The 27,920-nt window shown below is 35.4% G+C and overlaps 1 protein-coding gene across 3 annotated transcripts in view; it reads left to right on the forward strand.

Moving 5' to 3' along the window:
* Positions 1–27,920, forward strand: part of MXI1 (MAX interactor 1, dimerization protein) — a 105,897-nt gene that overhangs the window by 18,169 nt on the left and 59,808 nt on the right. For all 3 annotated transcript variants that reach the window (XM_042907974.1, XM_042907975.1, XM_042907976.1), the window contains exons 2-3: positions 330–462; positions 25,025–25,054. In XM_042907974.1, coding sequence (XP_042763908.1) covers positions 330–462; positions 25,025–25,054 — 163 coding nt within the window. The remainder of the gene's footprint in view (positions 1–329; positions 463–25,024; positions 25,055–27,920) is intronic.

The raw sequence follows: 27,920 nt of genomic DNA on the forward strand, positions 1-27,920 counted from the left end.
AACTGAAGTGAATGGTAACTAGTCTCCCAAAGCAGCGTGTTTGAGTCAAGAATTCTTGGCGAAGAGGATTTTGGAGGGCATGGAGAATTTACTTGGTTGAGGAGGTGGTATCTGTACACCTTTCAGGTGACGGGCTGGGTCTGTATATAATGCCACAGGTTTGGTGTCCTGGCAAGGACTGAGAATTTTGTCTTCCAAAAACTGGAAAAATTTTTACCTCTTTTCCTGCAGCTGCTTTCAGCAGCGTGTGACTGCAGGGACTTCCGATCTGTGGGTCCATGGATTTGGGTCCATTCCCGTTACATCTTTTTTTCTTGCTGTCTCTTTAGAGTGTGAACATGGCTATGCCTCAACGTTCCCCTCCATGCCGAGCCCGCGGCTGCAGCATTCAAAGCCCCCGAGGAGATTGACCCGGGCACAGAAACACAGCAACGGGAGCAGCAACACCAGCACTGCCAACAGGTAGCAAGCTATGGGAGAAGGTTTAGAAAGGGTTGCTGGTGGGAGGGAGCACACGCTCAGGCAAACATGCAGGCCCTGGTGACCTCAGTTCTCTAATACCAAGTCTCGAGCAGCACTGAATAATAGCCAAATGAGTTCCTTTGCGACCGTCCTTGGAGATTTGGCCCTTTTAAAATAATAGACTCTGGATATCCTAACCTGACTTTGTGTGGAAGGGAAGAAGTGGAATCCGAAAGACCACTAAAGAGTTCTTGCTGGGATTAAGCCAGGGGGTCTGTGACGGATGGAGGGGGACAATAAGTTGAGGGACTTCACAGCATGTGTCCATGCATGCAACCGAGTGCTAAAAGTAATCTTGGGCCAGCCTTAAACTTGGATGATCCAAGAATTTCTAAAGCCCAGAAATAGCTCAGGCAGGATATAAAGCAGAATCAAGGGTTTTGTTAAAGGAATAAAAATATTTAGAGTAGGAAGTTAGCGGGCATGGTCTATTTGTTGTTTATGGATGAAAGGGAAGACCATGCTATGAAAGTGTAGTCTCTTATTGGGTAAGATTGAATTGGTAAGGGAGATTTTAAATTAAAAACAACAAATGACACAAAGAATATGCTTATTTTTCAGTCCAAACAGGTCCCTAGAAAATGCTTGTCTGGGTGTATTCAGACACAGTTGACTTCCATTTTTTGAAAACTTTTGGTAGTGTCTGGCTGTCTCTTCAGTGTTTTGTCCCAGAGGGCCAGCAAATTCTAAGGATTCATCTCATAGGAAGTTTTCAAAAGGCCATCTTAAAATCAACAGATGTTGTCTTTTCCATCAGTAAGAGGGATTAAATGAGACCTTTTTTCCTGATTCCCAAAGAGAATACAAGCATTTTTTTTGGAGAGGTACAGAGCAATCTCTCAGTAACTAAGTTTGCTTGAAGAGTTTGGAGAACTCTGGACAAGTAGTTGGGTTGTCACTTGAAGAAGCAGGTTGGGAAGAGAGCAGGAGTAGGGGCTCTTACTAATTGATGCAGGAAACCTGAGGCTCCTATAGATAATAATTAAGCTTAAAAGGTTGGATCTTCCCACTCTGTATTTTTGACATTGCTGAGGCAAACCTAGGATTCACTCTTCTCCCTTTGACTAATCGTTTAAGCTGTGTTTTCTTTTCTGGCTTCGTCATTAAGACTATTTTGTATCTTTTAAACTTAATTTTTAAAATTGTAAAACTAATTACCCATGAACTTGATATGTTATATTTTTATGTGTGGGCCTAGAGGGTTTGCTATAGTATGATGGGTTTGGGATGAAAATATGTAACATGATATACAGTATTAAAACAATAAATACAAATTTTCTTGTTCACAGTTTCTCTGGTTAATGTCTCAGCAATTAGGATCTATATTCAAGAATTCATGGGTTTTTCAATCCACGTGTAGGTTAAAAAAATTTTTTTTTTTAATTTAGAGATGTGCAGAGAGTACCAGATAGGAAACCAGGCCTGGGTTTTGTTATGCTACAAGTATTTATTGAGTTTTTCCTATTTTATAGAAATCAGGTAAATGATATCGTTACATTTTCTCTTCATCTCTGTTCTCATCCGTAAAATGAAGGGATGGTCTACATATTCACCAAGGTCCCTACCTCCCCTGAAGTTCTATGACACTGATTTATTGATACTTTTAGAGATCAGTTACTATATTATTCAATATACCACTTCCATCATTGCAGATGTGACATTTTTACTAACAATTCAAGGATTATAGAGGCATTAATTAGACATTCATTTCTAGATTTTACCAGTTATGTTGCAGGTCATGAATAAGTCTTTGTCATCTGTTGATTTACACTTTGCTCAGCTTGGAGTTTTGACTCAGTGCTGTTTCTCTTTTGTGGTAGTGTTCCTTTTAGGATTCTGTGATTGTGTGTAGGACCACAGTGCTAATTACCATATGTTTTAACATATCAGAAAAATTTTAAAACTACAGGCATGCCATGTTGTTCTTACAGTACCCATGGGAAAATAATTGTGTATATACTGGACCACCCAAGGCTAAGGAAGATAATTTTTCATGGAAATGTAAGTAATAAGAAGGAAAGAGAAAGAGAAAGAAATAGAGTTCAGAATGTATTAAGGTCCACCCATGGGTAGGGTTTAGGCCGGGCCCTATAGATGAGAACTAGTATGTTAAGTGGAACATTAGAAATTATTTTTCCTTACATTCATTTAAAATTTCTGCTTCATGGACTAGAGGAGCCAAGGATCAATTTCCAGTGCCAGGGTATGTGGAAATGGGGTTGTTAGTCCATTTGAAGGAGACCTTATAGACTTCTGTTAACCTTAAGCCTATTACTGGACTTAAAAGAAATTTTATTATATTGGTTACATAGAGCAGAAAGAATACTTGTAAAAATTTCCACTTGTAGTCATCTGAAACAAGGAAAGGAATAGAGTTATGAGTATATTTGTTTTATTTTCGGGAACAAAAAGCACTTGTGTCGAAGTTGTTACTGTTATGCATCTTGGATGTTGGGTATGTTGTATGTCATACAATGACATTCATTTCTCTGACATTGTAGGATCTTTTAGATATAATGTTGGTTGATTTTTCCCCCCTAATATTGTCAGGTATAATATGGTCTTCCTGATATAAAATGTTATTTTATAAATTTATGGGTGAATGTTAACTCCTAATATTATAAGTCTTGAAATCTTATTTTCACACAAGTACAAAGGAGAGAAAATAAGTGATGTAATGTGGTATTACAAGCATGTACCTTGAAAATCTCAGTAATATCATCTTTTGGTATCCTTCTAACTGACAATTCAGAAGTGGGATCTATAATATGTAATTATTTTTTAAATACCTGGTTGACTTTACTGTAGTCTTGGTCATGGCCTTCTGGCACATTTCTTGAAATTACCCTTCCTGAGATGTTACTGGTATTAGAAAACCTGGCTGCAACTGCTATCTGGCTCATTGAGGAGCATCAGATAAGCTTAAATTCCCATCGTTTTAACTCTTTGGTCTCACAACTGAAACATTTCAAGATCTGTCAGCTTTAGAACTCTACTAACACTAGTCTGCCTGGCTTCACTGTAATGCTGATTTTCTCCTAAATACTTCATGAATTTATCTTCTTTTCTCTTATCTTCATTACGACCCTCCTGATGAGATACCATCCATCTATCTCATTGTAACCTCCTAACTTGTATCTGTGCAACCACTCCTGCCCCATATACAATTCTGATTAATTATATTGGCTAGCTGCCTTTCAGTTCCTTCAGTACACCATGTTTCCTCCTGCTTCACCGTCTTTGCACATATTCTGTTCTTTCCCCTTTTGCCAAATTGTGTCTGTCTAATAACACTCATTTCCACTCAGTCATAACTTCTGGGAAGCTTTTCTTCATCTGCCAAAGTAGATAAGGTAGTCACGTACCTGATGGCACGTTTGTGAATATACAGTTTGTAGATACATACAGTTCTCTGATTGAAGAATTCATGTCTCATTCATTGGACTAGAAGCTATATGAAAGCAGAAATTGAATCTCTACTGCTTAAGGATTTATCCCCAGTAACTATTACAGTGCTTTGTACATCATAGGTATTTCTTAAAGAATGGAAGGTTTTCAAACTCCAGGTAGCCTGCCTTCTTTAGGAATTGAGTTTCTCTTTTGTGCTGAGTATCATATTCAACTCTGGAAGGAAAAATTATGCAATTCCTGCTTTGGCAAACTCTGAATACTTTTTTTTTTTAAGTTATTTATTTATTTTGAGAGAGATAGAGACAGCACAAGTAGGGGAGGGGGGAGAAAGAGAGAGAGAGGGAGGGAGGGAGGGAGAAACCGAATCCCAAGCAGGCTCCATGCTGCCAGGACAGAGCCCAGTGCAGGGCTTGAACTCCCAAAGCCACAAAATCATGACCTGTTCTGAAACCAAGAGTCAGATGCTTAACCAGCTGAGCCACCCAGGCACCCCTGATTACTTTGTATCCTAAAGGACGTTAACAATAATACATCTGGAAGGGAAAATAATATGTAGTATTTGAAGAGTAAAAAACTCAAACTGCTATAATATACTGAGTGTATATTATAGTATACTATAATATAGTCTGTAAGTATATTATAGTAGACTGTAGAATGTTGCACTTAATTTTAAAGAACATTCATTGTCATCTTGTCACGAAAAATATTAAAACTTGTATATGTAAGAACCATAAGTCTATCAAATATTGGCAGTAAATGTTGGTATGAGCTTATGACACATAGCAATTGCATTGTTTTAAGATGATGTAGGAAGTGGTAGTAACTACCAATTTATGCTTGAATTTTAAGTTGAGAAAAATTTATTCTATTTGGTATTTTTTGGATATTAAAGAATCTCACAATAGCAGCTATATTTCAGTTCCACCTGCTTAGGATTGAGGACATCGAAAAACAAAACAACTTTCCTTTTGCTTGTAAGGCTTTAGTTTAACTTTTCTTAAAACTACAGAATAATTAAATATGTCAGTCTTAGAATGATTGTAGTGTTATGTTTTCAGGTTTGTAGCCTTTTGAGCTGCCTTTGTGCATTATTAGTTTTTTGGGGGAATAGTGGTGGATTCTTTTTTTAGGATAGTTGTAGAGGATTTTTTCCAGTAGAAGTAATTTGAAATTTGTTATATCTTCTGTTTTTATTTTTAAACATGTACCTATTTGTTCACTAAATAGTTGAATGAAACTATATAGTTATTGTGAAATTTCTTTTTACTATTCTGTGCTTTTCAAATTTTCTGTATCAAGAAATAGTTTCTGAGTCTCTGTTGAGTAGAAAATTCCCAAAGTTTCAGGACAAAAGTAGAGATTAGTAGCAGTTAAATTCTTTGTGATATTAGTATTGTTCTTCGGTATTTTCCAAACATTGAGTGATTAACACAGCCTATGTAATGTTTTCTGTGATATTCTGTCTTTGACTAAAACCAAGTTTAAATGAAAAATTCTCAAGAATTATTTATATGCCTCACTCTAAACAAACTCAGACTTTCCATTAAATGCTTCATTGAAACAGAAGTTTACTGTTGCAGAGTTTCTAAAGGACATACTCCCTGTGGAAGTATTGTTTCAAGGAGACATGATGATCATGACTTATAAGTCAGTAGGACAGCTGCTTATGTTCCTATTTGATGAGCAGCCTTTTGCCAGAATATTGAATACATGATGTAGAAGATCACAAATTTTAGAAAGGGAATCTAGGATTTCATTTGGTATAGTTCTCTGCTTTATGAAGGTAAGATATTAACACTCATTTTGTGATTAAAACTCATGTGTCCTAGAGATGGTAAGAGATACCTATTTAACTATAAGTGGTGGTTGGTTTAAGATCAGTCTGGATTTTAAGCAGAATATGCATCATTCCAACCAGATGAGACTGTTGGCCTGAAGAAAGCTTTTTCCTTCTAGATTTCTCCTTACAAATGAAACAGTGTTACCTCCTTTTGGGTATAGTATGATATCTTAAGTGAAGCTGTTTTCCAAACAGAAATCTAATCAAACCGGTTTGATGATATGGTTTGACCAAGTATATTTCTGGGTCCCAATTTTGATCAGTAATGCCAATGTAATTTAAGTGTGCATATTTTTTGTTAGATTATTTTTATTTTTCATTTGGCTTCCTACATTTTAAAGTACTGGCAGCCTTCCCCCATCCCCACGCTCTCCCCGCACCCCCCCCCCCCCCCCCCCCCCCCCCCCGCCCCTGGCTGTGTATGTGTGTCTACACACCATCTTCGTTACCGTTTAATGAAGGAAACACATGTTGTCAAGTAAATATATAAATATATTATTTCAAACTGTGATGAATTTAATATGAGGGAAATATAGGATTCCATGGGGGGCATAACAGAGGACCTGATTAAGTTTGATAGATGAAGGCAGGCATCTCAAGAATTGAACCTTTTGCAGTCTTGCTTTCTCTTATCTTGAATGTTTTTTCATGTTCATACACATCTGTTAAATCATTTTTAATCATAGTATGATACTCTGATTCATGTGTATACCATAATTCGTTAACCCAGTCATCCATTGATTATTTTTAGATTATTTTTTTTCATTTGAAACAGGGCACTATGAACAGACAACTTTGTGCAGATACCTCTGTGCATTTGTCCACCTAGATCCTTCAGTAAACATGAAGAATTAGAATTGTTGGGTCAAAGAGTAGAATCCATCTTTAATAATAATGAATAGTAACCCCTTACATTTAATATACTACTTATGCATAAATACCTGTAATGTACATTATTACCTCATTTGAATTTCATAACAGTTCTGTGAGGTAAAATGAAAATATTTTCCCTATTTTTTTGATGAGGAAACTGGACTGGCATGCAATGCAAGGTAACTTGCACAGGTAGAACTAGGAGATGAGACAGATCCCTGGATTTGTTTCTCTAGGATCAGCAAATAATCCTCAGTAATAATTTACTTAAAGGGGTTCCTGAGTGGCTCAGTCTGTTAAGTGTCCGACTTCAGCTCAGGTCATGATCTCACAGTTTGTGAGTTCAAGCCCCGCGTCGGTCTCTGTGCTGACAGCTGACAGCCTGGAGCCTGCTTCAGATTCTGTGTCTCCCTCTCTCTCTGCCCCTCACCTGCTTGCTCACTCGCTCTTTCTCTCTCTCTCTCTCTCAAAAATAAATAAAACATTAAAAAAAAAACAAAACAACTAAGACTCAGTGACTGAACCCTGAAATTTTTGTGTTAGTGCTCTCCTCTTCCGCTCTGCCAAATGCTTGAAACATGTGGTCAGCATCTGCTACTTTAATGCCTTCCCACCAATATTTTTCAACTTTTGTAATTTGCTTCCTTTTTCACTATAGCTACTGAGACTGCTTTCTTAAAGGTAATTAGTAACCAAATGTATTGAGCTGACACTATATATATATATATATATATATATATATATATATATATACACACACATGTTATATATAATATATATATATATATATATATATATATATATATATATATATATATATATATATATATATAACTGTTGCTATACAGCTTCCCTACAATAGAGTTTATGGTATGTTTGGAAATATATGTATATAATAAAATGGTAAATAATACAAGTCAGTAAGATGTCATAAACATGGCTGTTTTTATTTATCAGATGACAGTATACAGATTAAATTATTTAGATTTATAGAAAAGATTACAATAGGTTCTTGTAGAAATGCTGTAGACTCCTAGTATATACTTATTCATTGATTAACATACATTCAGGGAGATATAGGGATTCCATAACTTAATGTAAGTGAAATTCCTTGCATTTTATCTAAGTAACTAATTTCTTAGAAAATATTTGGTTTGCTAGATAATTTTGTTATTAACGTTGTTTCATACATTTCAGGGAAAAGTCTTGTGGATTTTCTTTTTATTTAGTTTTATGACATTGGATAAAAGGGTTTCTGTGCGGTATTTATTTCCTTATGTTTGTTTATCATGGGAAATATTTTTGATAGTCTTTTGAGAACACTATGTAAACACCATTTGTGGAGGCCACATGATGAGAGCTTTGAAGCCATTTGAAATGGGCATTTTTAAATTATAGAAGAATATAATTTTAAATACAGAAGAACATAATTTTTAACATAGAACATAAATTTGTCACATATTTTGACAAAACAACTGATTTTCCTTTATTCTTATTTTGATTAATTAGACATGGACAATTTAGGATTCTCTTTGAGGAACTGTAAAGAACCTTTCTTTTTATGTAATGAGAGACTAGCGGGTAAAAGGTAAGTTTGTTTTGGTATTAGAGGAAATGTAAATTTTGAGGTTTTAAGTTTTGATTACCATAGACTTGTGTGATAGTATCTATCTTCTATATGAATACCAGGAAAAAAGTGATTTTCAGACTCCACAAAACTCTGGGCGATATATTGTTTTTAATATGGAACGTGTTAGGATTGGTTTCTGTAGTCTTTGTTGGTAACAGTCCGCAGAAGTTGCAATTTAAAATTTAAAACTAGTCTGGTTCTAAAACCATTTGATGTTCTTAACATTATCATTTTAACATGTTATCCAGTCCATTGTCCTTTGGAAGGCAGGTTACATTCCTGGAAATAGTACAGTATGCCAAAAAGAAGTATTTGAATCTCATTTTTCTATAGAATCATGGTTTTTTAGGGAGGTTACCAAAAACCCAAAGTCTAATATTTTTATGGAATTTATCACAAATGCCACATTTCATCCATTTAAAGAAACAAAACAATTTATCTACATAAAAGTTAAACATCTTTAAGTATATATAAATTAATTAAATAGAATTACATGGTGGTTACTTAACTATTGTAAGGATATAATGCCAAAGTCATAGTGTATGTTATATAGTTGTAATTTTTTTAATGAATTATGCCTTATTTATTTATTCGCAAAAAGTGGATGATGGAACGTGAATTATACGAGGGCAGAGACTTTGTAATTTTACAGTATTTATATTCCTAGTGTAGGTGCTACTCATTAAATACTAAATGAATAGCTGAATACTTTGAGCATGATCATGTAGCTCTGAAGGTATTTTTGAATGAAATGTTCACATATTTTTGACAAGACTTTTAGAGAGACTTAGGCACAATTGATGGCTTTGTATGAAATATAGGGGTGTTTAATGTCATTATTCTCATTGTAATTTTGTGACAGGTATCCTTATTGCAGACAAAGTTATGTTTGTGTTTTTAACATTGAAGTTGAAGCCCATATTATCAGAATTGCTGAGTAACGTTTCTTTTGTTCTTTAAACAAACATTTAAGTATTAGTAGGAATTTAATATTAACTTACTAAGTACCAGTAAGTGTTTCATACTGTTGGCCTTTTTCATAGATGTGGTAAATAACTTGGATGTTAATGATAGAGTGTAACAAGTGTGAAACACTGTCCTATGAGATGAAGGTCTCCTATTCTACATGTCCACAGGAATACTTGAGTGTGAATGGTCATAGCATTATTCATAATCACCAAAAACTGGAAACAAAATATCCATAAGCTGGTGAATGAATGGACAAACAAAATGCAGTATATTCATACAATGGAAATACTTTGAGCAATAAAAATAAACTACTCATATGTATAACAAAGTGGATGAACCTCAAAAACATTAAATGAAGTCAGATACTTAATAGTACATATTTCACATGATTCCATCATGTGAAATTTATAAAAAAGGGAAAACTATAGAAATTAGAAAGCAGATCAGTGGTGGTCTAGGAAATGGGAGTGGAAATTGACTGCAAATGGGCATGAGGAAACTTTTGGGGGTGATAGAGGTGTCCTAAAACTAGGTTGTGATAAAGGTTATGCAACTGTATAAATTTACTGAATCTCACTGAACTGTATACTTAAAATGGGTGAATTTTATATAGTATGCATATTATACCTCAGTAGAAGTGTAAAAGAAAAAGAAAATTGCCCATTCCTGTTTATTGCACTAAGATGAGTCTTGAACATGTGACAGATGCTAAAAAGAACTAAAGGTGTAGTGAATGAATGAATGAATGCATAAATATTAAGCAATGAAGCCTTCAAAACTTGAAATAAACCAATAAGAGGTTAGAAGTAGGGAGTGTAGCCAGTTGGAAAAAGGTACCTCCATTCTCCTACAGCTACCAAAGCAAGGAGATTCAGCTGTCCTGCCAGCCTCTCTTCTACTACTCTCTTTGAGAATCACTTTTCTGTGTGATGTACTTCTCTTAGTAAGATTCTTTGAAATAGATGCATAACATCTAGTACTATAGAGAAGAATGTAATATATTAACAATAAAATTTAGGATCAATTTAAAAAAAATGGGCTTTATATTATAAGTAATGCTGTTAATTATGGTTCCATTCATTTCTTTTCCCACCAAAGTAACTACTGAATGTCTATTTCACGCCCAACTCTATCCTAAAATATCAAATTACAATTTTGAAGTCAAGGGATTTAGGAAATCACCTATATTTTCTCCATTTTTTTTTTTTAATTTTTTTTTTTTTTTTTTTTTACATTTATTTTTGAGAAACAGAGTGAGACAAAGCGTGAACGGGGGAGGGGCAGAGAGCATAGGAGACAGAATCTGAAGCAGGCTTCAGGCTCTGAGCAAGCAGTCAGCACAGAACCTGATGCGGGGCTCGAACCCACAAACTGTGAGATCATGACCTGAGCCGAAGTCGGACGCTCAACCGACTGAGCCACCCAGGTGCCCCTATTTTCTCCATTTTTTAAATGTTTGTTTATTTTTGAGAAAGACAGAGCACAAGCAGGGGAGGGGCAGAGAGAGAGGGAGACACAGAATCCGAAGCAGACTCCAGGCTCTGAGCTGTCAGCATGGAGCCTGATGTGGGGCTTGAACTCCAGGACCATGAGGTCATGACACAAGCCAAAGTCAGATGCTTAACCGACAGAGCTACCCAAGCCCCCTGATATTTTCTCCATTTTTAAACGTTTTTAGAATGTTGCTCTGTAATAGAATGTGTTATCACATTCTATCCTGTTTTAACTTTTGGAAGTGTGCTTAAGAGCAATAATTTTAATTTCAAAATTCCCTGTGCTTCTTTTAAAAATTAAAAAAAAAATTTTAATTTTATTTTTGAGAGAAACAGATAAGAGTGTGAGCGGAGGAGGGGCAGAGAGAGAGACACACACAGAATCTGAAGCAGGATCCAGGCTCTGAGCATCAGCACGGAGCCTGATGCAGGGTTTGAACCCATGAACTGTGAGATCATGATCTGAGCCCAACTTGGACGCTTAGCCGACTAAGCCATCCAGGCGCTTCTATCTGTAGTTTTTAATATTGCTCTCTCACCTAAGAAGTGATTATTTCATAAATAATGTGTAACTTTAGTATGTATTAGATACTTCTTAATTTCTGTCACTGCTAAGAATAGAAAGTGAGGTAGTTATCTTTTATTTTAAATTCATAACATGTTTAAAAAGTAATAGTTGTATATAGTAGCAATGAGTCCATTAATACCAAGTGGCTTATAAAGAAGAATAACATTTCCCTGCCTTATCTTTCCCCTTCCATTTTCTACTTCCTAGACGCTACCACTTCCAACGATATAACAATTTCTTCGGCTGTTTGCTTTCTTATTTATTTATTTTTTTAAGCTTTCATTTATTAAGTAATCTCTACTCCCAGTGTGGGGCTTGAACTAATAATCCCACCATCAAGAGTTGCATGCTCTTCCAACCAAGCCAGCCAGGTGCCCCTGCTTTATTTCTAAATAAGAAGCAGGGAGCCTAGGTGGCTTAGTCAATTAAGTATCTGACTCTTGACTTCGGGCTTAAGTCATGATCTCAGGGTTCATGAGATCAAACCCCCTTTTGGTTTCTGGGCTCTATGCTGACAGGGGCAGAGCTGGCTTGGGATTCTCTCTCTCCCTCTGTCTGCCACTCCCCTGTGCTATCTCTCAAAAATAAATAAATATTTAAATAAATAAACGAGAAGCTTGTCCTGCTTATTATCTATTGATTTCCTGTTACAGAAGATGAAGACTTGACTGTCTATACTCTTAACTAACAGCAGATTAACTGTATGCCAGAAATGAAAATTTTTTTAAGTGGACATAAATATAGATATTTCCCAAAGGAATGATGTTTTTAAATGATGTACTTTCTAGGAATTTATATTATTAGTCTCCCACAATAAGGAATTAATATTTTACTCTCATTTTTTAGTACTTTGTGGTACATTAGATTATTGCCTCAATTTCTGGATGAGGCTTACTACTTTTTTTAAAAAATAAGTTTTGTTTGGATATAATTTCTATACAATAAAAACCCCCAGTTTTTAGTATATACTTCAGTGGCTTGACATATGTATACAATCATACAATCTCCAGCAAAATTATGATATAGAACATTTTCATCACCTCAAAATATTATCTCATGCTTCTTGACAGTTTCCTATCTGTACCTCTTGTTCCTGGCAACTTCTGAACTGTTCTGTCACTGCAGTTTTGCCATTTTTACAGTTTTATATAAATAAAATCATATACATACTCTTTTGTGTCAGATTTCTTTCACTTAGCATAGGGTTTTGGTTTTTTTTTTTTTTAATGTTTATTTTTGAGAGAGAGGAAGAGCACAAGTAGGGAAGAGGCAGAGAGAGAGAGAGGGAGACACAGAATTCAAAGCAGGCTCCAGGCTCTGAGTTGTCAGTGCAGCGTTCGAAGTGGGGCTTGAACCCATGAACCATGAGGTCATGACCTGAGCTGAAGTCGGACACTTAACTGAGCCACTCAGGCGCGCTTAGCATAGTGTTTTTTGAGATTCATTCATGGTGTTCTGTATTTCAACAGTTCAGTTCTCTATATTGCTGAGTAATAGTCCATTGTATGAATCTACCACAATTTGTTTATCCATTCACCAGTTGATAGACATTTAGGTTGCATATAGTTTTTAGCTATTATAAGTAAAGATGCCATGTACTTTCACGAACAGCTCTTTGTGTATATATGTACCTAGGAGTGAAATTACTGAGTCATGGAGTAAGTGTATATTTAACTTTATAAAGAAATTGCCAAACCATTCTCCAAAGTGTCTGTACCCATTTTACATTCTGACTAGCAGCGTAAGAGACTTTCAGTAGCTCCACAACCTGGATGGCCCTTGGTACTGTCAGTCTTTGTAAATTTTAGCCATTCTAGCAGGTGGGTCATGATAGCTTCTGGTTTACTTTGCATTTTCCTTATAACTGATAATCATGGGCATCTTTATATATGCTTGTTTGGTATTGATATATCTTCTTTGGTGAAGTGTCTGATTATATTTTCTGCATTTCTTCTCTTGAGTTGTTTGTTTTCTTGTTGAGCTGTAAAGTATTCTTTGCGAATTCTGGATACAAGTTCTTTACTGTGTATGTGTTTTGCAAATGTTTTCTCCTACTCAGTGGTTTACCTTTATCATTTTTTTAAAATGCTTATTTATTTTTGAGAGAGAGACAGGGTGCCAGCAGGGAAGGGGCAGAGAGATGGAGACACAGAATCTGAAGCAGGCTCCAGGCTCTGAGCTGTCAGCACAGAGCCCAGTTCAGGGCACAAACTCATAGTGAGATCATGACCTGAGTCAGAGTTGGACACTTAACCGACTAAGCCACCCAGGTGCCCCAGCCTTTATCATTTTCTTAACAGTGTCTTTTGAAGACCAAAGTTGCATATTTTGATGAAGTCCAGTTGATATTTGTCATTTATTGTTCATGCTCCTTATGTCCTAAGAAATCTTTTCATAATCCAAGATCATGAGTATTTTCTCTTGTTTTCTTCTAGCAGTCTTACAGTTTTAGGTTTTACATTTAGATCTAAGCTTTATTTAGAGTTAATTTTTGTAGAAGGTGTGAGGCAAGGGCTAAATACCATTTTTTGGCAAATAGACATCTGGTTGTTCTAGTACTATTTTTTGAAAAGACTATATTTTCTACATTGAATTACCTTAGCATCTTTGTAAAAAATCATTTGACCATATATGTGCAAATCTATGATTGATCCATTGATCAAAATATTTATTTTATTTCAAAACCATAGTGTCTTCATTACTATATATATATTTTTTTTAATAAGTCATGGAATCAGGTAGTGTAAGTCTTCCAATGTGCTCCTTTTTTCAAAAGTTCCTTTGACTATTTTAGGTCTTTTGCAATTTAAGATACATTATAAAATCTGCTTGTCAGTTTCTATAATAAAGCCTACTAGAATTTTGATGGGGATTGCATTGACTCTATAGATTAATTTGGGGAGACCTGACACATGTGAACGATATTGTATCTTTCTATTAATGAATATGGTATGTCTCTTCATTTTGTCAATTATTTAGATGTTTTTTATGTTTTATTTTTTAAATGTTTATTTATTTTTGAGAGAGAGAGCACAAGTGAGAGAGGGGCAGAGAGACAGGGGGAGACACAGAATCCAAAGCAGGCTCCAAGCTCTGAGCTGTCGGCACAGAGCCTGATGCAAGGCTCAAACTCACGAACCATAGATCGTGACCTGAGCCGAAGTCGGGTGCCCCTAGATGTTTTTAAAGTTCAGCAATATTTTGTAGTTTTTCAGAATGTGAGTAATGTATGTATTTGTTAAATTTATCCTTAAGTATTTATTATTCTTTGATGCTATTATTGTAAATGGCAGTTGAATTTGGTATATTTTAATAATTTGTATATTCCTTAGGGTTTTCTAAATAGATGATAAATGATGTTGTTTACAGTAAAGATATTTTTACTTCTTCCTTTCCATTCTATATATTTCTTTTTCCTGCCTTATTTTACTGGTGAGGACCTCTAATACAGTGCTACATAGAAGTAGTGAGAGTGAACATCCTTACCTTGTTCCTCATCTTGAGAAAACATGCATCCTTTCACCATGGAGTATGATAATTTTTTGTAGATGCCTTTTCACAGGTTCAGGAAATTCTTAATTTATGAGGTGTGTGTGTGTGTGTGTGTGTGTGTGTGTGTGTGTGTGTGTTTTAAATCTTTAATAGATGCTGAATTTTGTCAAATGCTTTTTCTTCACTTATTGAGATTATACTATACTGTATTTTTTTATTCTGTTAATGTGGTCAGTTACAGTGATTGATATTTTTGTTGAATCTTAAATCAGTCTTGCATTCCTGGAGTAAACTCTACTTGGTCATGGTGTAGTTTGCAATACTGATGCCAACACCCTGCAGTTAACACAGCGTCCACAAGTCTAAGGTGCAGTCCTCAACATGACTGCCCTCACTACAGATGCCAGCTGTAAGTTCAGGAGTCTCTAGGCCACCTACCCTTCTGACTATCTGGCTACCAATTTGGGGGTTCTCACAATCCCCTCGAGTTTGTTAATTCACTAGAACTACTCAAAGAACTCAAGAGAACACTATACTTATTACAGATTTTATTATAAATGATACAAATCAAGACTAGCCAAATGAAGAGATATATAGGGCAAAGTTTGGGAGAGTTGGGAACATGGAGCTTTTGTGTTTTTTCTCTGTAGAATCAAGATGCATTGCTTTCCTGGCACACGGATGTATTTACCAACCAAGAAGCTCACCTGAGCCTCAGATTTCAGAGTTTTTATTTCATTATGTAGTCATAATTGATTGAATCATTGGCCACATGATTGAACTCAATCTCTAGTGACCATTCTCTCCCTGGAAGTTAGGAGGTCAGGTGATATCAGTGTCTTACAGCCTCAACCCTCTAATCACACAGTTCATCTTTCTGTCAAGACCAGCCCCCGATTTGAGTCATCTCTTCAGCATAAATTCAAGCGTGGTCCAAGGCTCCACCATGAATAATGTAGACACTCCTATAACTTGAAAATTCCAAGGTTTCAGGAAGTCAGAACAAAGGCCAGACACATTTTTTTTATTGTAAAACTCATACTTTCTATTTGCTGTTGGATTCAGTTCGCTAAGAATTTTTGTGTCTATGTTCATAAAGGATAGTAATCTGGTTTTTAGGTTTTTCCCCCCCAGTGTAATTTCTTTGTCAGAGTTTGCTATCAGGATAATACTGGCCTCAAAATGAGTTGGGAAGTGTTTCTTCTTCCTTTATTTTTTGAAAGATTTTATGCTTAGTAACATTTGCCAACGAAAACTTCTGGGCCTAGACTTTTCTTTATGGGAAGGTTTTTTATTATGGATTCAGTTTCTTTAATAGATGCAAGAATATTCAGGGTTTCTAATTATTCTTGAGTCAGTTTTGATAATTTTTATCTTTCAAGAAATTTATCCATTTTATCTAAGTTGTTTGAATATATTGGCATAAAGTTGTTCATCATATTCTCTTACCATTCTTGTAATGTGTGTCATCCATAGTGATGTGTGCTCTTTCATCCTGGTGGCTTTTTGTTTTTTTTTTTTTTATTGGTAGTTTTTGTCTCTTTCATCAGTCTTAGAAGTTTATCAGTTTTGCTGACCTTTTTAAAGTCAGCTTTTAGTTTTGTTTTTTTTTCCCCCCTAAGTTTATTTATGTTGAGAGAGAGAGCAAGAATCCCAAGCAGGCTCTGCACTGTCAGTGCAGAGTCTAATGTGAGATTTGAACTCACCAGTCCTGAGATAATGAAATCAAGAGTTTGGGCCACCCAGGTGCCCCAGTCAGCTTTTGGTTTTATGGCTATTCTCCGTTGTTTCCTGTTTCTTATTTTGGTCATTCTTGTTCTTGTCTTTATTTTTCTCCTGTACTTCATAGTTTATCAGCCTCAGCACTTGACAGTTTGGGCCAGATAATTCTGTTTTGAGCATCATAAGGTGTTTAGCAGCATCCCTGACCTCTCCTTACAAAATGCCAGTGGATCTCCCTAGTTGTAATAACAGAATGTCTCCAGACATTGCCAAATATCTTCTGGTGAGCAAAATAGCCCACACTTGACAACCATTGCCCAACTTCTTTCAGTTTAGTGTGCTTCTTTTTCTAGCTTCTAAATGTGGAATCTCAGATCATTGATTTTGGACTCCACCCCCAACAAAAATATTTAAAGCTAAACATTTGTCTCAAAGCACTGCTTTAGCTGTATTGAGCAAATTTTGATTATGTTGCATTTTCTTTATTATCCAGTTGAAGGGGTGTGTGTGTGTGTGTGTGTGTGTATACATATATACACACACACACACACACGTATATATATATATATATACATATATATATATATATAAACACACACACACATATATATATACACACACACACACCCCTTCAACTGGATACACACACACACACATATATTTTTTAAAAATTTTATTTTTTTAAGTAACGTGGGACTCAAACTTACAACACTGAGATCAAGTGTTGCATGCTCTACCAACTGAGCCAGCTGGGCACCCTTATTTTCTAATTTCTTTGTGATTTGTTCTTTAACCTGTAACTTCTTATTTCCTTCCTCTATTTCTTTGAGTTTAATTTGCTCTTCTTTTCATAGCTTCTTAAGGTAAAAGAATTTACTCTGTATAATTTTAGTAGTGAAAATTATACTTTACAAAGTGTATAACTTAGGGATATTTATGTAGTGAGCTAGAAGATTTATCGGAGGCTTAAATTAGGGTGTTTGCTATATTTGAAATAAGAATTGCTTTTTACTGAATTCATTTCATATGTAATTAAAATTTTTCCCTGTTTATTGAAAGTGAACATGCAGAAAAACAAATCCTAAGTGTACAGTTTGATGAATTTTCACAAAGGTAAAGAAATAAAATATTACAGACTCTCTTAGAAGCCCTTCCCTTTGACTCTTTCCAGTGAGTGTTACCCTCTCCCTGAGGCAACCACTATTCTAACTTTTGATACTTTAATTTGGCCAGGTTTGAGCTTGTATGGGTGGAGTTATACAGTATATGTTTTTGTGTCTGCCTTTTTTCATTCAACATTATGTTGAAATTAGAAGATTCATCCATGTTATTGAATAAAAGGTGTTCATTTTCAATGCTCTGTAGTATTGTATGAGTATTTCACAATTTGTTTATTCTACTATTGATGGACATTTGTTTCTAATTTTTGGCTAGTATGAAAAGAATAAGCATTGCTTTGTATGTTCTTTGATGAACATATATATTATTTTGGTATATGCCTATGTGTGGAGATGCTGAGTCCATGTAAGGATTGCATATATTCAGCTTTCATATGTAAGTTTTAAGGGAAATTTAATTGATTGTAGTTATTGTTACACATTCTTTTTAGACACTTGCTTTTTTTGTGACCTTAGTTATTACGGTAGTTATGCTTTTGTCATTGTTAAGGAAGAAGCAATATGTTTCTTACAAGGCATTTTTCCTAAAAGCCTGCAATATTCAAGTTTTAGTGTTTTTATGGTTTTTAAAATGTAACTTTGATAGGAACAAATATACAAAATTACCTTCTTGAAAGAATTACTTTAATAAATAAGTCCTGGAGGTAAAAAGTATGACATAGGGAATATCGTCCATAAAATTGTAATAACATTGTTTGGTGACAGATGGTGACTACACTTACTAAGTGAGCACTGAGTAATGTATGGAATTGTTGAATCATTATGTTGTGTACCTGAAACTAGTTTAATACTGTATGTTAATTATACTTCAATAAAATTTAATTTAAAAAAGGAATAATTACTTTATCGCCAGTTAGCATGGTTTTCTTCTTTTACAGTGTTTTTCAAACTATCTCAGCACTAATGTGGCTGAAGTTTTGTGTTTTTCTTCTCCTTTAAATATATGTATATGAAATTACAAACCTTAAGATACAATTAGTAGATATTTGTTTAGCTTCAGAGAATGTGTTCTTTTCATTGTGTGGAGGGTAACATCCATAAGACATTTTAGGATTACAAAGCAAATAAAACAAAAATGTTAACAAATTTGGGGTTGGCTCATCAGTTCAACAAAGGTGGTGAGATCTTTCCTTTTGCTAAAAGAGAATATTAATTCTGGGAATGGCTGCTTTTATTTTTTTCCACGGTGGCACTACTCGAGCCAAACTGTTTTGTTCAGTTTCAGTCCTGTGCTTCATTTCATTGACTGCCACCAAACTACAATCTAAAGAATTAAAAGTTTATGTATTAGAGCTCTGTTTTAGTCAATGAAAAGTCACAGATCTGGTTGAGATAATGATTCCCATTCAGACAGGGAATTCATTAGCATGTCTCTCTTAAAGGGATATTATTTGTGAAAAAGATTACCTGTGATTCAATGATAGAATGATAGAAATGTCTTTTCTCTGTCCTTGAAAGTTAAGCATTCAGAGTAAGGGTATCTGAAAGGCATACAATTCATTAGTGTTTGCTTTCAGAGGTGCATTTTATTTGGAGAAGAGAAGTGGGCTAACCCAATGGATTATTAGAACATCTCAGTTTTATAGAGAATTTATCATAATTGAGTATTTCAGTGGCACATTATTGGTAGGATTTGTTTGGACACATAGGCTCAGAGAAGCAAAAAGAGGTTGTTCCTAGTATGTGATACTCATTTCTTGCCAACAGTATTTAGATCATTAGTTTCTCTCTGTACACATAATTAGTCATCTTTCTCTCTGTCATAACCTAAACCTTGTACTATCTTCACAGCTGACTAAATGACCAAAATACTTATATTTTCTTTCAGTTTCTTTTTTCATCATTATGGTTGTTTATTTCCAGGCTCATTCTGAGTATATTGAGAACTTATTGATTTATTGCCCCATGTAGTATACTCAGTTGTTTTAGGTAGTATGTTTTTAGTTTTGTTAAAAATAATAAGTGTAGTTGCAATGGCTGACATTTACTGAATATTTATTATGGTTACATGCTTTTACATATTTTTCTCTAATTCTCACAGTAACCCAGCCAAGCCACGTGTTATTATTCCAGTTTTACAAACGAGGAAACTTAATCAGAGAGGTTAAATAATTTGTTTAAAGTTACACAGCTAGTGTGAATGATCGAGTTAATAGACTCAGGACTTTTGTCCTGTAACACCAGAGGTCTTTATGACCTATTAGTTGCTGTTCTCTGGTTTTGCTTTGGACATTACAGCTCTGCTTATTTTATTATTTTATTTTAATTTTAATTTTAATTTTTTCTTCCAAGTTCTTATTTAAATTCCAGTTAACATACAGTGTAATACTAGTTTCTGGTGTAGGATTTAGTGATTTATCACTTACATACAACACCCAGTGCTCATCACAAGTGCCCTCTTTAATGCCCATCACCCATTTAACCTTCCCCCTGCCATCTTCCCTCCAGCAACCCTCAGTTCTCTATGGTTACGAATCTGTTTTATGGTTTGTGTGTCTGTCTTCACACCGCCCCATACTCATTGTTTTGTTTTTTCCAGTTCCACATATGAGTGAAATCATACAGTATTTGTCTTTCTCTGGCTTATTTCACTTAGCGTAATACTCTCTAGCTCCATCCATGTCACTGCAAATGGCAAGATTTCATTCTTTTTTATTGCTGAGTAATGGTCCATTATATTACATACGACAACTTCTTTATCCATTCATCAGTGGATGGACATTTGGACTCTTTCCGTACTTTGGCTATTGTTGGTGAGGCTGCTATAAACATCGGGGTGCATGTATCTCTTCAAATTAGTATTTTTGTATCCTTTGGGTAAGTACCTAGTAGTATAAATTTCTGGATCATAGAATAGTTCTATTTTTAACTTTTTGAGAAACCTCCATACTGTTTTCCAGAGTGGCTGCACCAGTTTGCATTCCTATCAGCAGTATAAGAGGGTTCCTCTTTCTTTCTCCACATCCTTGCCAACATCTATTGTTTCCTGTGTTGTTAATTTTAGCCATTCTGACAGGTGTGAGGTGATACCTCATTGTAGTTTTGATTTGTATTTCCCTGATGATGAGTGATGTTGAGCATCTTTTCATGTATGTGTTAGCCATCTGTATGTCTTCTTGGAAAAATGTTTATTCATTGCTTCTTGGCCTTTTGGCTAAGATCAAGTGTGGAAAAATGTTTATTTATGTCGTCTGCCCATTTTTAACTGGATTATTTGGGGTTTTTTTGGGTGTTGAGTTTTATAAGTTCCTTATATATTTTAAGTTACTAACGCTTTATCAGATATGTCATTTACAAATATCTTCTGCCATTCTGAAGGTTGCCTTTTAGTTTTATTGATTGTTGCCTTGCTCTGCAGAAGCTTTTATCTTGATGAAGTCCCAATAGTTTATTTTTGCTTTTGTTTCCCTTGCCTCAGGAGACGTAAGAAGTTGCTACGGCCAATGCTGGAGAGGTTTTCCTCTAGGATTATGATGGTTTCCTATCTCACATTTATTTTGAATTTTGAATCCATTTTGAATTTATTTTTGTGTGTGGTATAAAACAGTGGTCTAGTTTCATTCTTTTGCATGTTGCTGTCCAGTTTTCCCAACACCATTTCTTGAAGAAACTCTTTCCTTGGATGTTCTTTCCTGCTTTGTTGAAGATTAGTTAGCCATATAGTTGTGGGACAGCTCTGCTTGTTTACTTATGCTCCTTTCCACTTGGTATGTCCTCTCCCTATCAGGTCCAGCCTCTACTAGTAGCAAATAGTCCATCATTTAAGATCCATACCAAATGCCACCTTTTTCTGAAGTTTACCCTGATAGCCATATTTGGGAAGTAAATTCTGCCTTGTTTGTTTGTGTTTGTTTATTTTGGTGGGGGAGGGTCAGAAGGAGAGGGAGAATCTCAAGCAGACTCCATGCCCAGCACAGCCTGACATAGGACTCCATCTCACAATCATGAGATCATGACCTGAGCCAAAATCAAGAATCAGATGTTTAACCGACAGAGCCACCCAGGCGCCTCAAATCTGCCTACTTTAAACTCCCATAACACTTTGTACCTTTCTTTATATATTTATTTCGCCTTGAGTTATAATTATTAGTATACATGTCTTAAATTTACCAGAGACGGTCTTTGATTCCCTGTAGTCTAAGACAGTCTTAAAGATACACATTATTTGTTTACTTGATATTACAGGCAAAAAAGCCGTGAAAACAGAAGTAACTACTGATAAGATTTTTTTTTTTAAAGTGTAAGAACATGACAATATGGTAAAGATTAGTACACACACAATCATTTTTGTTTCTTGATATTTGGAAATATTGTTAAATGCTACTAGTGTATAACTAGTATGATGTTCATTTCTTGGTTTGATGAAAAAGTTCATATTCTTAGCTGTCATTTTATATTTTTTTAGAAACAAGACAAATAAAAGTCTGAGAGAGGTGGGAAGAACCTGCTGTTTTAATTTTGTTCACAGCAGTGGGTCAGATTATGTTCTTTTGGTGCTAGCTTTGATAATAGGTTCAATACAATATTGGAATTCAACAATTGGTTATCTTTGGGTATATATTATTTTGCATTTATGGCCATATGTGGGATCTCTAGACTGTTTAGATTAAGTTTATGGTAAGTAATCTACTTCTGTCTAAATAGGTTGTTTCCATTTATTATTTACTTTACTATTTCATTGTTTTTATTTTACTTGTTCTAGGTTTTCTTCTCGGATAAAGGCAGTTAAACCAAAACTTACTACAAGGGGGTGGGGAATTTCATTATTGATTACCCATTCAAATTTTGAACAAATTTTTTGTTTTAAATCTCTCTAAAATATGTCTTATTCCTCTTTTGACTTACTGATTCACTTTGACAAAAAACTTAAAACTTTTTGTAAATACTTATTATAGTGATAGAGATTTGGCTATAATTTACTTGTTGGGTTTTGAACTCTTAAGTCTGTTAAACGAAAGGTTCTATGTTTTTATAATTTCTTCCATCTGAATTGTACGTATCCTTGCTGTTAATTTGACTGAACTCTTGAAGCATCTTAAGATTTTTTTTTTAACCTCTTTTGAAGGAGAAGTCCTTTTATTAAGATAATCTTTTGAAAATGAACATTAGTCTTTTTTATCCTGTGTCACTTGGACCTTGTGATACTGCTAAGAAAGCAGAGGGTGGACAGGAGACAGTAACTCAAAAAAGCCTTTGGCTCTTGAACTAAGACAGTGGGTAAAATTTCTACAAATTATGAGATTGACGACAACACTCCTATTTATTTGTTTTATTATTTAGTTAAAAAAATTTTTAACATTTATTCATTTTTGAGAGACAGCATGAGCAGGGGAGGAACAGAGGGAGAGGAAGACAGAGAATCCCAAGCAGGATCCATGCTATCCTGTTAGTGCAGAGCCTGATGTGGAGCTTGAACCCATGAACCATGAGATCACGACCCAAGCTGAAATCAAGAGTTGGATGCTTAACCGACTGAGCTAGCCAGATGCCCCTAAAGTTTAGAAATGTAATTGTTAAATATCCATTGGAATGACAAATCAGATTAAGGTAATCAGTAATATTCTGAAAACAGTTGACATTAACCAGAATATGTTAAATGATTAAAGTATTAGTTTCTGTGACAGGAACTTGAACTCTACTTTATAAAATTCTTGTTATTGCTAATGTTAAATTATTGTAAAAGTAATATATATTCATTCAAGAGAACTAGTAAGAACTAGTATAACATAATTCTAATAATAGCTAACTTTAGAGTTTGTTATATTTTGCTATTCAGTGTAAACTATTTATTCCTCCTAACAATCACATGAGGCAAGTACTGTTACTTTTCCTATTTCATAGATGAGGAAACTGAGCACAAAGAAATGAAGACTTTAACTAGACCAAACAGTACTTGAACCCAGGAGATCTGGCCTAGAGTCTGGCCCTTAACCTCTCTTTCCAGGTAGTTAAGAACTTGAGTTTTGGGATAAGAAAGACCTGGGCTTAAATCCTGGTTACTACTTACACTCTTGGGACGAGAGCATGTCTCTTGACCTGAGGTTCAGTATTCTTGTTTATAAAACAAGGGTATTTGGGGGAGAAAATGAAATAATATATGGACTGCTTAGCACACTGTTTAGCAGACACTGTACTTGTTCAGTAGGTGATAAGTATTATAACAAATATTGGTAAGCAAAATGAAAAAAAAGGCCCAAAAAGAAAACAACCATTGTTAGCATTTTGAGGTATATCCTCCCAGTCTTTTAAAAGTGTGTTTCTTGGGGTGCCTAGTGGCTCAGCTGGTTAAGCATCTTACTTTGGCTCAGGTCATGATCTCAGGGTTTGTGAGTTCAAGCCCCTCATCATACTCACTGCTGTCTGCCCAGAGCCTGCTTCACATCCTCTGTTCCCCTCTCTCTGCCCCTCCCACTCCCTTAAAAATGAATAAACTCTTGAAAAAATAAAATCACTTAGCAGTAAGGCAAACCTTATACAGCTTCTGTGCTAGCCAAAACATTTTTTCTGTGTTTAGGAGTGACTAAGTGGAGATGGAAGAGGACATAGAAGTACATTTTTCTTTTTAAACAAAAATGGATTATATGTGAATTAAAAATCTACAGATCAGGGCTCCTGGGTGGCTTAGTTAAGTGTCTGTCTCTTGATTTTGGCTCAGGTCATCATCTCAGGGTTCGAGGACCCTGTGTCAGCTGTGCTGTCAGCCTTGAGTCTGCTTGGGATTCTTTTTACCCCCCTCTTTCTGCCCCTCCCCCTGACTCATGCACATGCACATTCTCTCTGTCTCAAATAAATAAACTTAAAAAAATTTTTTTTTTCAATCTACAAATCAACAAAATGTAGGATAGGGGTAGGCAAGAAAACACGTGCTAGCATTAATTTTATTAAGATAACAGTGAGGGGCACCTGGGTAGCTCAGTCAGTTAAGCATTTGATTTAGGCTGAGGTCATAATCTCACGTTCTAGAATTTGAGCCCCACATGGGGCTCACTGCTGTCAGTGCATAGCCCACTTTGGAGTCTCTGTATCCCTCTCTCTCTGCTCCTTCCCTGTTCACACTCTCTCCTCTCTCAAATATAAATGAACATTAAAAAAAAGTAACAGTGAAACACCAGTTTCAGAATATTTAGTTGTTAACTGAAGACACTATATCTGAATGAATAATTCTAACGAACGTAGGCTATTTCTTCTTGATGAGTGTGATTGTAGAAGTCTGACTATATATTGCATTGTTAAAGAAATTCTCTGGGTGTGGTACAGCAGTAACTAATCCCCCTTTCCATAACCTTAGCAACAAATGGCTAATGGTCTTTTTTGTTTTCCTTTTAGGTCTACACACAATGAGCTGGAAAAGAACCGGTGAGTCAGTGATGAACGCAGCTTTCATTTTTGTTAAAAAGCAAACTCAGTGTTTTATCTGTGAAAATAATGTAATAGTACATATGTAGTTATAATTTTAAAATGTATAGCATATCATGAATCTGATATGTATGTATTCTTTCCACAAAAAATGACCTTAAGTAGTAAATTTATACCATCTAAACTGGAGGACCTCAGTAAATTTTTAAGCTCATTTGAATTTTGAGTTTATGGTGTAGCCTTCTTTCTTTCTGTTTCTAAAAACAGGTTAATTGTAATAGGCTATGGCTTAAATATGGTCATGCTATAGTATTAGGTTTCTGTAGTGTAGCTAATAAATATTATGACAAATTGTAGGCCATTGAATTTCTCTTTTTTTGCAGTTTGTTTATTTGTTCATTTATTCATGCATTCAGCAATCTTTATCAAGCATGAACTATATGTCAGTGCCAGGCAGGCATAATGCTTTAGATAGAAAATATAAGAATGTGTGAGATAGTTTTTGTCTTTAAAGAACTTACAGCTTTCTGAGGGAAACAGGTAATTAAAATACTGTATAGTGTGGTAAGTATAGTAATGGAGTAGAGCATACTGAAAAATCACTTGGGAAAGTCATCTGATTTTCTTTTGAGGGAGTCTTAGAAGGCTCTAGAGACGATGGTGAGTGAGTACTTTGTGTTGAAGAAACTATAAGAGGTTCAGTATGAGTACTGTATAAAAGATTATAGCAAGAGGCAAGCCAGGCTAGTTATTGACACCTATGCTAAAGAGTTTGGGTATCTTCTGAGAGCAGTAGGGAGCAGTTGGATGATTTTAAGGTGAGTTGTCATGTGATCAGATCTGTGTTTTGGAAAATCACTTTGGCCATAGTGTGAAGAACTGGTTGATTGGAAGAAGGGATCTCAGACAAGAAAACTCTTTTGGAAGCTGTTGGAAGCTTCCAATGTAGGAGATAGAAGTAGCCAGAGTAAAGAGACTATATGGAGTAGAATCAGTAGAAATTGGTGGTTTGTTGACTATGGAAGTATTACTATTTACCAAGAAAAAGAAAGCAGGACGAGGAATTGTTTGGGAGAGAAGATGAGATTGTATGAGCAAAATATTGTTTTTGATACAGAGACTAGATTAATAACAACAAACTGGAATAATCTGCATCAGCCATTTCTGACAAATAAGATTTCCATGACCTTCAACTTTTTGTCCTTTTTTTTTTTTTTTTGTAAATTTTTAAAAATGTTTTTATTTATATTTGACAGAGAGAGAGAGACAGACAGAGCATGAGTGGGGGTGGGGAGCAGAGAGAGGGAGACAGAATCTGAAGCAGGCTCCACGCTCTGAGCTGTCAGCACAGAGCTCGATGCAGGACTAGAACTCATGAACCATGAGATCATGACCGGAGCTGAAGTCTGATGCTTTACCAACTGAGCCACCCAGGCACCCCTTGGTCCTTTTTTTTAAATAGAAGGGGCTTTGTGCTTGCTTCGGCAGCACATATACTAAATAGAAGGGGCTTTATAGATTGACTAACCTAACTGCCTCATTGTAGATGAATTTAAATGTCAAATCCTCTTGAACAGGCTTAGCATAGTCCTCCAGGCTGACTTAGTGGCTTTTACCACTTTGCACAATGCTCTGTTCGTATCTCCTGTTGTAAAACTTAATCAGGTAGTATTGTAATTACCTGTTCATGTCTCTTTCTGCCAAATGACTACAACTGCCTCAAAGGCAGGGATTCTGTTTTGTTCAATTTTGTAACCTCAGTACTTAGTATTTGATGCATTTATAGTAAGTGATGGCTTTAATATTGATGGATAAAACTGGAGCAAAGTTCGGTGGTCTAGTCCAAAACTGCTTTGTGGGAAAGATTTATGGCTAGATTAAACATGACAAAAACACCAAGAAATGACAGCTCTGAGGATTCTAAAATTAAAAACTTATATTGTACTTTAAATTAGAGCATCAAGACTGTATTTTGGATCACATTTTAAAATACTGGTAAACACCTAGGGACATCTCGGTGGCTCAGTCGGTTAAGTGTCCAACTCTTGATCTCGGCTCAGGTCATGATCTCAGGGTTTGTGAGTTCGAGCCCTGCATTGGGCTCTGCACTGCTCAGAGCCTGCTTGGGATTCTCTTTCTTTCTCTCTCTCTCTCTCTCTCTCTCTCTCTCTCTCTCTCTCTCTCTCTCTTTTTCCCCCACTTGTACTCTCTCTCAAAATAAATAAACTTAAAAAAATTAAAAAATAGAATAGTGGTAAGCATCCAAATGTAGTCCTTGGGAGACCTTCATTGGAAACCTGGTAAAAGCCTTTAACACTGAAGTGAAGAGACTCTTTAGTAAACTATTTGAAATGGAGCTTTTTAAACCTTTGAGTAAATTTTGTTTAATGCATTTCATGTACCAATTCTGACTTATTGATAACTTTATCACCCATATTATTACTTTGATGTATCCTAAAGTTGTTTAATCTAGTATCTGTCTGTGGCACTGGTGTAACATGTGTAGCTTTTGATTACCTGGTCCTTATGTGATCTCCAGTATCTCCAGTGAAGGTTTTTGTTTTCATTTTATTTACTTAGGCCTAAGACTCTCTAGCTGATTTCCTACCCTACCTCACTTAAGACATGATTCCCTCATCCTCTATCGTCTTCTTCTTTCTCCCTTCTCTCCTTCTTTTCTTTCTCCTTTCCTCTCTTCCCTGAGGCTTAATTGAAAGGTAATATAAACTTAACCTTTCCAAGATGTATTTGTTCTTTCTTTTTTTAAATTTTTTAAATTTTATTTATTTTTGAGAGAGAGACGAGCATGAGCAGGGGAGGGGCAGAGAGAGAGAGAGAGAGACAGAATCTGAAGCAGGCTCCAGGC

Source organism: Panthera leo, chromosome D2, assembly GCF_018350215.1.
Source record: "Panthera leo isolate Ple1 chromosome D2, P.leo_Ple1_pat1.1, whole genome shotgun sequence".
NCBI lineage: Eukaryota > Metazoa > Chordata > Mammalia > Carnivora > Felidae > Panthera > Panthera leo.